This window comes from Egretta garzetta, unplaced genomic scaffold (genome assembly GCF_000687185.1).
Source record: "Egretta garzetta isolate BGI_Z169 unplaced genomic scaffold, ASM68718v1 scaffold1802, whole genome shotgun sequence".
Taxonomy (NCBI): Eukaryota; Metazoa; Chordata; class Aves; order Pelecaniformes; family Ardeidae; genus Egretta; species Egretta garzetta.
In genome coordinates this window covers 3,037-12,792 of record NW_009258851.1, presented here as the reverse complement: position 1 = coordinate 12,792, position 9,756 = coordinate 3,037, and the positions used below count along the sequence as shown (strand labels likewise).

The 9,756-nt window shown below is 55.4% G+C and overlaps 1 protein-coding gene and 1 non-coding gene across 2 annotated transcripts; both read left to right on the top strand.

Moving 5' to 3' along the window:
• Positions 1–165: 165 nt before the first annotated feature.
• Positions 166–9,753, top strand: KANSL2 (KAT8 regulatory NSL complex subunit 2; the record flags this gene model as incomplete). Its single annotated transcript, XM_035889425.1, has 9 exons — positions 166–244; positions 471–729; positions 1,681–1,859; positions 2,468–2,582; positions 2,998–3,161; positions 4,336–4,502; positions 5,253–5,349; positions 7,908–8,161; positions 9,562–9,753. Coding segments are annotated over exons 1-9 (1,449 nt in total), but the record flags the coding sequence as incomplete, so codon positions are not given.
• On the top strand, positions 5,439–5,567 carry LOC118451769. The gene has a single exon (XR_004841321.1). It is a non-coding gene; the product is annotated as a small nucleolar RNA SNORA2/SNORA34 family (small nucleolar RNA).
• Positions 9,754–9,756: the final 3 nt, after the last annotated feature.

Genomic DNA, 9,756 nt, shown 5'->3' with positions numbered 1-9,756 from the left:
TGAAGGGATAGGGTTTGGGTTAGGCCTTAGGAGGCGGGTGGGCTGCGCGGGAAGGGAGCGGCGTCCCCTGGGAGGGTGCGGAGCTGTGGGGTTCGTGCGCTGGGAGGAAAGGGTCCAGCACTGGGGTGATGGGGGGTAGAGGGGTACCTCTGGGACGTGTCCCCCCCCTCCCCGGCCACAGTGCTGGCAGGCAGCGCTGCTTGTGCCCACGCCCTGGCATGGATGTTGCTGCTTGGTAGCTCAGGTGAGTGAGATGTGTTCCATTCTGCGCAGAAATGGGGCTGCTGCAAAGCTAAAAGTTCCCTCGGACTTCAGAAGAAATTCTTTCCATAGGAGCAACTTTATCTCCCGCCTGTTCAGGGGGGTCAAAGAGTTTTATTCTGATGCATTAGCAGATGTTAGTAGATGCTGCTCCTCTTTCTTCTTATCTGTAGTTTATTTCTTTTAACTGGTCTGCGTCTCTCGAGCAGGTGTTGGCATGAACAGAATTCGGATCCATGTTTTGCCATCGAGCCGAGGACGCCTCACTCCTGTGCCGCGGCCGCAGGAGCCTCTGTCATGTGCCTTCACCCACCGCCAGTGCCCCCAGCCGCGGCTGGAGGGGCAGGAGTTTTGTATTAAGCACATTCTTGAAGACAGGAGTGCCCCTTTCAAGCAATGCAGCTACGTTTCAACAAAGAATGGAAAGCGGTGTCCCAACGCTGCGCCCAAACCGGAGAAGAAGGATGGGTGAGTACCTTTGTCTCCTGGTTCTCCGGTTCTGTACCATATAGGATTAAGATGGGCTGGAGAAGGTCCTTCTGATTCAGCTGCTGCACTTACGTTACCTCAGACAAGAGGCTCCCTCTTTCTGAAGTGTTTTTAAGCTAGAAAAAGACTCTGTGAGTGCTGGACCCCGCGAGGAGCCCTGCAGGCCTGTCGGGCCGCTGCTTTCTGCCATCAGAAGGTGGCTGCAGTGATCCAGGTCCTTTGTAAGAGCTGTGCGTGCACCCACACGGTGCTGTCCCTCCGCCCAGCCCAGCAAATTTAACTTTCCGCTGCCTGCACTTATGGATAGTCCTCGGCACAGATACCCTGGTCATGCGTTCTGTGGAGTTGATGACCTGGTTGTGCTTCTTGTTCTCTGATGCATATGAAATGTTCTGACTGCTATGGATGGAAGGACCCAGAACGCTTATCGACATGCAGTAAGCATGTCAGCGGAGCGCAGTTTCCCTTACGGGAGCGTCGACCCACGTTTCGTTCTCAGAGGTTACGGGGATGTGGATAGTGGTAGTCTTTGTTCTGCCCTTGGCCCCTCTGCAATAAAAGGGATCCACCCGACGCAGGCCAGCGTGCTCTGCGTGGAAACTTGAGAGTCCAGTGTGAATGTTTGGAAGCAGAAGAGCTCACCTCGGTGGCTTTGAGTAAAAAGCTCATTTCTCTCCCTGCTGCGGTGCCGTGTGGTGACTGCCGGCTCCGGTGCCAGAGGTGCCGTTTAAGCGGCGGTGTGTGGTCTGTGAGCCGCCCGGGCGCCTCTGGCATTTCCGAGCTGTACCTGCAGCCAGTGGTGCTCTCTGTGAGAGAGCTGTAGAGGGGATGTGCTTTCCAGGTGCCAGGGAACTTTTCTCACTGTATCGCTTGTTCTTTCTGCTGGCTGAGGGCTTGGAGCTGTAACGAGCTTGCAATTTGTTCCCGCAGCACGTCATTCTGTGCGGAGCATGCCCGCAGGAACATGCTGGCGCTCCAAGCTCAGATGAAGAAGTCTAATCCTGGACCTGTGAGCGAGACTCTCCTTTGCCAGCTTAGCTCTTATGCCAAAACAGAGCTGGGCTCCCAGACCGCAGAGAGCAGCCGCAGTGAAGCCAGTCGGATCCTAGGTAAGAGTTGAAAGTGAAAACCAATGAGAGAGGACTTAGAATCCTCCGTTCTGTGAGGAAACGCCAGGAATATCACTTCTTAAATCCAGTGAAAAAAGGATCCCAGGGGTCTGTGGGTGAAAGGTTGTGTTCTGTAAACCCTGGCGCGTCTTGTCTGCCGCTGGCTGTAGACAAGTCACCCCACCCCACCGAAATCCTGCAGGTTTTTTTCCCTTGCGGTTGTGGAGTATTCTACGTTAGGTAGCTTCCCTCTTTGCTGGGCTGGTCTCTAGCGGTGCCTGTCAAACGCTGGCTCAGTGCTGAGCTTCCCATCTTGTGGGGTTGCTCGGTGGGGCCACTCAGCAGTTCGTGGTTCCCAGGTGGGCAGGAGCATCGCTCCATGGGAGCGGTGTGTTTTGGCTGCGCCCAGTTGCTGGGTTTCCTGTTGTCCCATGTCGCTTGCTCACCGTGCTGGGGAGAAGTCGTCTCTCCTGGCAAGAGGCAGAGCTGGTTCACCTCCATGTGGCTGTGAAGCCGAGCTCCTGGGGTCCCCGGTTGCCCTGTGCCGGAGCAGCGAGCGCTGGGACGTAGGGCAGCGTCCTATTGCTCAGGGTGATTTGTGTTTTCAGATGAGGACAGCTGGAGCGACGGCGAGCAGGACCCGATCACAGTGGACCAGACGTGGCGAGGAGACCCAGACAGCGAGGCTGACAGCATTGATAGCGACCAGGAGGATCCCTTGAAGTAAGTTGGGTGCTGGTGGCTGTGGGCTGCTTAGGCGTGTGGAGCGTTCTGAGCTCACTGTGGTACCAGGGGAGATGGTGGTTTTGCTAAAGAGCGGCTTTATTGATGGTGCTGCAGTTGGACTTTGTGCCTCAGCGAGTGTGAATGCTCGTAAGTCTTGGACCTGGTGGTTCTTCTGTGAAGTATTGATGGTCACCCCCTTCAGTGTGGCGTGTCCATTCAGCAGCAGTCTCTGAGTGATCTTTGAAATGAAAAATAAATCTGTAAAAATCAGTATTTCTGCTTGTCACCCATTGATTTGTCTAATCCAGCCCTGCTCAGCCGGTGCTGCTGAGAACATCCATGTCATTCCATCAGGAGAACAGCCCCGAGGGACCCACAGGAACTTCACCCTGTTTGTGTGGGTGTTTTTCAGGCATGCTGGCGTATACACAGCCGAGGAGGTGGCTTTGATCATGCGAGAGAAGCTGATCCGCCTGCAGTCTCTCTACATCGACCAGTTCAAACGACTCCAGCACCTTCTGAAGGAGAAGAAACGCCGATACCTGCACAGCCGCAAGGGAGAACATGAAGCCATAGGCAAGTACTGGTACAGGTAGTCACTGGTCCATATTTGTCTGGCTGAGGGCACAGCGCTTTTCTAGAACATACAGAACTCTATGTTAAAAATAAAAAAGGGGGTTTTTGTGCCCTTTGTAGAAGCAGATTTCAGAGCAGAGCTGTCTGGGTAAGGGTGAGAATGACCCTAGGACCAAAACTTGGTTAGAGAAGGTATTTCTGTGGCTGGCCTCGTGCCTGGAGATTGGTATCGTCTGGGCTAGAAAGGTTGCCGGATTTCTTTGCTCTTCAAAGTGTTACCAGGAAATGAGACTACAAAGTGAATTCTGAGGCAAATGGTTTTTTTGTTTCTTTTATATGGGATTTCCTGGTTTTGGTTTTATAAACAAAAATTCTGTTAATCTGTAAGGTCCTGTCCGCATCGCAGAAGTTTGTTTCAGTTGTTGCACCAGTACTGCTGTCCGGCCGTGCTCCTCCTGAGCGCGGATGCGACTTTCCCTTGCAGAAGTGCTTCTGCCTCCCTTGGGTTTCTCCCTGTGCACCACCCTCTCTGGGAGGCAGGAGTTCATAGTTCGGCGGAGGCAGGGCCAGGTTGTATAACTGCTTGCAAGCATTGCAGCACGGAGAATGCTTTCTCTAGCAGCGTCCTAAAATAGCTTATCCTGGAAAATGGCATAATACAGCTCGGTCTCAAATAAAAATAACTGGAAGTTTGGTACATAACAATTTTGTAGAACTCTTTTTAGCAAACCAGTAATAGAAAAGCAGATCCCAAGCGTTGCCCTGTAATTACAGCTGGGAGTGCTTACTGGAAGCTTCCAGAACTTGCACAGGAGCGAGCTGAAATTTAGCAAAGTGCTATTGTGCCTGCAGAAATCACAATGGACTTTTTTGAGCGGCCAAATTATTTTTAAAAGACGCTTGAAAATACTCAGTTGGCTCCTCATGTGCTCAGATCAGTTGGGATAAGTTTTGGGATGGAGTCTGTTTTGTCATCCTCTTCTGTAACCGAAAGATGTGCTTCGTGTTTATACGTGCAACTCTCGCTGCTCGTTTGCTCCGTGCATTGACATCTGTGTCATTAGTCAGCTGTGGGAGCTCTCAACGTCCAATTTTGGCTCTCAATACCAGAAAAATAATGGAAGGACGCGGCAGGTGGGGTGGTATTTTCTGACCCCTCCCTCGCTCCCCGCAGGCAGCAGTCTTCTGACGGGCCCAGAGGGGCTGATGGCCAAGGAACGTGAGAACCTGAAGCGCTTGAAGTGCCTGCGCCGCTACCGGCAGCGCTACGGCGTGGAGGCCCTGCTCCACCGGCAGCTGAAGGAGCGCCGGATGCTGGCGACTGACGGCGCTGCCCAGCAGGTTTGTCCAGCAGCTCGGGGACGGGGTACGGCTGGAGCTGCAGGGTCTCCTCTCGTCCCTTCCCCAGGTTTGCTCTGGCCCTGCTGGTTTCCTCGTAAACACGCTTTCTGCAAGGAGGTAACGGTCTGGTCCTGGCCGGCACCCTCTGTATCCACAGCTTGGCTGAAACATTGGGGGTTCCATTTAAAATGGGCACAGAAACAGCAAAAGTTAAAAGTGTGGGGTTGGAGGATTTTCCCATTTGAAAGGGAGGGCTCGGGACGAGGTAGCCTGATTTTTGTCACTGTGTGGAAAATATGCTTCTTAGAGTGGTGAATTCCAGCCTCCTCCTAGACCTGTGGGGACCCAAAGGCGGGACCCAAAGGCAGGCCCCTTGCATCAGACACGAAACTAAATTTGAAGCCGTGTGCAGCCGTTTCTTTACAACCATTTTAAAATCCAAAGCAATTCCCTTAGCTGGCTTCCGAAAGTTGAAAGATCAGCCTGAGAAACCTCATTCTTTGAGACATGCTCCTGAGGTGCCGCTCTCCCTACTGAAGTTGAGTCGTGCCTTGTTATCTCAGCTCTGTTTAATAAAGGCTTGAATGGGAAGGACATAATGAGGAGTGAGGCTCAGCTGGAGCGGGACTGAGAGTTTGGTCTTGGCGTGTTTTGAAAGCAGGACGCAAGTGTTGTATAGCCGAGGGGGTTTCTCTGGAACGGAGCTGGACGACTCCAGCGCAGCTCTGAGCTCTTCTCTTGGACTTGCAGGCGCACACCACCCGCTCCAGCCAGAGGTGCTTGGCCTTTGTCGACGATGTCCGATGCTCCAACCAGTCCCTCCCGATGACCAGGCACTGCCTCGCGCGTATCCTTTGATCTGCCTGTGCTGCCTTGGGCTGTGCTCCCGACCGCTTGTTGGCAGTTTGAAGTGTGTCTGATCCTCCTTTTTTCTCTTTGGCCCTAAATCAAGGCCACCGGTTTGCTGTAGCCGTTGGTTTCAAGCAGGAGCCCAGAGGAAACGTCTCCCGGTCTGTTGGCGCTCCCGTCCCCGTGGAGCGGCCAATTCGTGTGGGAGCGACAAAAAGCTGGGCTTGCCCTCGCCTCTGCCCGGGCCGGTCCTGCTCCAGCCTTCCTGTGCTGATCCAGAGCGTCCGAACGGGGTGGCTCGTTCATTTGGAAGGGACAAGGGAACCTCGGGAAGCCCGAGGCGGGTAGAAGCAAGCTCTTGGCTTGGTTACAGGCACTGGGTGCCAACAGCCATCCCGAGCAGGGTCTGCGGGCTCTCGGAATGAATCCTGCTGTGAGGGATGTTGTAGGAAAGGGTGTCTGAGTGCTGAAGAGTGTGTTCAGTGATTTTGGGAAGGACCTGAATGAAGGAGTAGTTCCTAGCCTGCTAGGGGCTGCCATGGGTCAGCTCAATCTCCTTTTACTCCTTGAAAGGATCGTGTGTGTGAGCAGCCTCGAGCCATTGGCCCTCCTGAAATAGCCTTGGCTTTCCGAGGGCCAGCACTGAAATTCCCACTGGGATCCCCCCCAGCTCGGGGATCACAGCCCCAGCGTGGGATCCACGACCCCAGCGTTGCCCCAGCTGCATCTGCGCAGCTCTTGCCTGGGCGGGATGGGGCGGATGTGTCCCGGAGTAGGCTTGGATCACGCCGGAGCTGCGTTAGTGGCTGTTGCTGGTGTGAGTCAGGAGAAGCTCCGGCGCTGGGTCCCAGAGCAGAGCTGGCAGCCAGGGGGAGGATGAGCTCTTCGTTTTGTTTTGTTACTGAATTTGGCAGACGGGACTGCGGCTGTGCGCGGGGAGCAGCCGGGGGAGCAGGAAGCTGCCTTTGTTTCTCTCTAGTGACTATATACTTCAAAATAAAGACAGGATAAATACCTATAAAATGGTTTGAGCAAGTTGCCGTTTGCAGCTGGCTGGCTTTGAGCAGGGCAGGCTGAGAAGGGAGTGGAAAAAGCGAGGTTTGATTCCCTTACGTCGGAGCTGTCAGCTGACTTTCACTGACACAAACAAGATTTTACTTGGGTTAGCCCTGCTGAGCCGATAACATCTGCAGCCTGCTCGGCTTTGTGCATTGTCAGAGGCTCTTGGGCTTTGTTTGCTTTTCAGGAGCTGGATTGTTTGTGACAATGCATTAAAGGGACCGAACCCAGCTGGGCTCTTGGGCTCCAGGTGGAGCCTGTGATTTTGTCATCTTGGCAATGCATGCTTTTGGCTACCCATAAACTCGGCGCTTGATCTGGGAGTCATTCGGAGAGATTAGAATCTGCCTTCCCCACCCCGCTGTTCATACAGAGACGCTCTCCTCGCCACATCTGCCCTCGAGCGCCTGAGAGATCTGTCTCCTCCGGGCTGGGCTCCGCACGTTGCTGCTAGCACAGATTACCGTCTCCCTGTGGCCTGCTGGGAAGTCGTATCGGCGCGTTCGCAGCGGCCTCGGTGCAGGGAGGAGAGGAGGAAAGGATAAATCTGAAATCAAGGCAGCTTAAGAAACTGGGTTAAACTCAGCACCTTTTGCCAGTTTATGTGGGTTTGGAAGTTCGGGGGTTTTTATCCTCACCCACGCTGCGCTGCGTGAAGAGGAAATGGCGCCGTGAACCCCACAAACACATTGAACAGCCGGGGTCGTTATTTGGGTGGGTTTGATATCGAGGTATCTGACCTGAAAGACTTGATCCACGCCGGAAATCTGCTTTGGCCCCCAGGTTGTCCCCTGCGCGGAGGTTGTGCCTCGCTCGGTGACACGGTCTCGGCCGGTCCTTGCAGCAGTACGCAGAGGCTTCGCAACTGCCCGCAGAACGCAGCCGGCGCTGGGACCGCCTGTAGTTTCGCAGGGCTCTTGGAGAAGGATGGGATTTGGTGTGTAGCTCCTCTGCTGTGGGATCGCTCTGCCATTGGAGCAGAGTTTCTGTTTGTGATTAAAGGCAGGAAATCCCATTTACACCTCTGGCAGGAATAGGTTTTCCATTGGGAAGGAAAATGCACTGGGAAGATAGAAATACCGGAACTAAGCCCCTGGCTGTGGAAGAAGCATTGTGTGTGCTCGCGTATCGGCTGCGGGTGGGATGGCCGGGCTTGTGCGGGCGCCTTTTAAATGGACGTCTGCAATAAAAGTGAGCCTGTGCATTCGTGATGGCTCCCATCTCAGGATCTGCGAGCACTTTGCAGGGACCCAGCTACGTCTCCCAGCCCCCATGGGGAGGCTGTCGCTGTTGTCCCCATTTTTCATCCTGCGGTGAATGTCACCCGCGTCGCCAGGCAGTTGGGGTGCAGCTCTGGACTCCTCACCGTGGAGAAATGAGTGGGGTTTTCCTGGTTCGCTGGCCGGTGGTGGGTGAGCAGGGACCATTCGTGCCTCTGGATGTGTGCCTGCCGTAGCTTGTCTGCTGTGCAGCTTTCCCTTGACCGCATCTTCCCAGACATCTGTCAGGACACTAATCAGACTCTGTTTAAACCGTGCCAAGGCTCTGAGGAAGTTCCCTGCAACAAGCCCGTTCCCGTGAGCCTCTCCGAGGATCCCTGCTGCCCGCTCCACCTCCGGTTGCCTCCGCAGATGTACGTACCTGAGCAGGTCCTGGCTGTCCCCGAGGAGCTGGAAGCTGCCCCCACGGACCTGTACTTGAGCGCTGCTGAGCTCCAGCCCACGGAGAGTTTGCCCCTGGAGTTCAGCGATGTAAGTTGTGCAGTGGGCTTTAGGCCGGGGTACGCAAGCAACGCGTCCTGCGGAAAAGCTTCCCCTGAACGTCGCTGGTGTCGTTACGTGAAGTCGCACTCGTGGAGCGGGGCTGCAGTGCGGCAGGCCCAGCGCGCTCTCCGTGGAGCGCACGTGGACGTGGCGTAAAGCGCTGCCCCCCCAGCATGGATAATGCAGTATTATTTTTATTCTTGCTGGCTTGGGCAGGGAGAATCTCGTGAAAAATGTGCGGGTATGCAGAAGGTTTGGGCAACGTTTGTTTCTGTAGGGTTGGTGACTGCTCCTTCAGAAGGGTTGTGCTCTCATTTAAATCCGTATTGAGGGGCTTTTTAAAAAGAGGATTCCCCCTCCCCCTTTTCTCCTATGAGTATATGAGGATTTTAATCCCCAGATTATTCTGATGTCCTGCACGCATGTTAAGCCTACATGCTTAAAATCCTCTGAAATGTGTTTAAACAACAAAAAAAAATATCCGTGGTCATTTGGAGCCGCTCCTCTGAAAGAGGCGTCGCTTGCTTCAGAATTTGGATGCCCGCCCTGAGACTCGTAGCACACCCATGGGCAGGCAAATCTCAGAACTGCCCCGGAGTTCGCTGAGGGAGGAGGGATCGCCAGCAGCTCTGGAGTCCTGGGGGCCACAGCCTCTGCGTGGGGGAGCAAGTGCTGCTGCTGGGGCACCCCCGGGGTTTGGGAATGCTCCCCCTGTCTTCGCTGGGCATTGCACCAGATCCCAGCCCCGCTTCCCGTGGGGCAGAGCTGGCCGCCGCGCTCTCCGAAACCTTTGTGGGAGGTGAGGGGGGGGCGGTTTCAGGTCAGAGATGAAAAACGTGAGTGTTTCTCTTCCCCCAGCCTCTCCTTTGAGAGGGCCCCCTGCTCCATGTGGGGTTTCGGGTGCTTCAGGCACGTCGCTCCTGCCCTGTACCCCGAGCCATGCGTGGGTGTAACTGCGGACGCCCCCCCAGAGCCCTCTGTCCTCGGCACCGGGATCCGGGGCGGCGGCAGCGTACGGCTGCATAGGGCGTCTGCGTTTGATCTCGCCTCGCGCCAGGCGGGTGGAGTGCCACTCGTGAGTCGCAGCCATCTCGCCTTGATGTCAAACACCCTCCAAAGCCAAAACAAACCCCGGCCTCTCGCGTCAGCAGGGTTATCCGTGCGCGCAGTGGATGGCAACGAGCAGGGCGGGTGGAGGAGTAAAGCTGGAGACCGTCCACTCCAACACGTTGTGTCAGGGCGAGCAGAGAGGGGCGTGAAATCCTGGGAGAGGGGTGACTGCTCCGGGGCTCCTGCGGAGGGCAGGATCGGACCCTTTCACAGCCCTCCTGGCTCCTGCAGGGATGTTTCTGGGGCAGCGTGGCAACTCCCTGTGTTTTTTCTCCTAGGACTTGGACGTGGTGGGTGACGGCATGCAGTGTCCCCCGTCCCCTCTGCTCTTCGATCCTTCTGTGGCCCTCAATCAGTCCCTCAGAGAGGTTGCGGAGGCCCCCATAGACATACTGGCCCTGGAGGAGCCCTCCCACCCCGGCCTCGCTCTGCAGATGGTGCCGACGGACAGGGGAAGCTCCTCTGCCCACGTC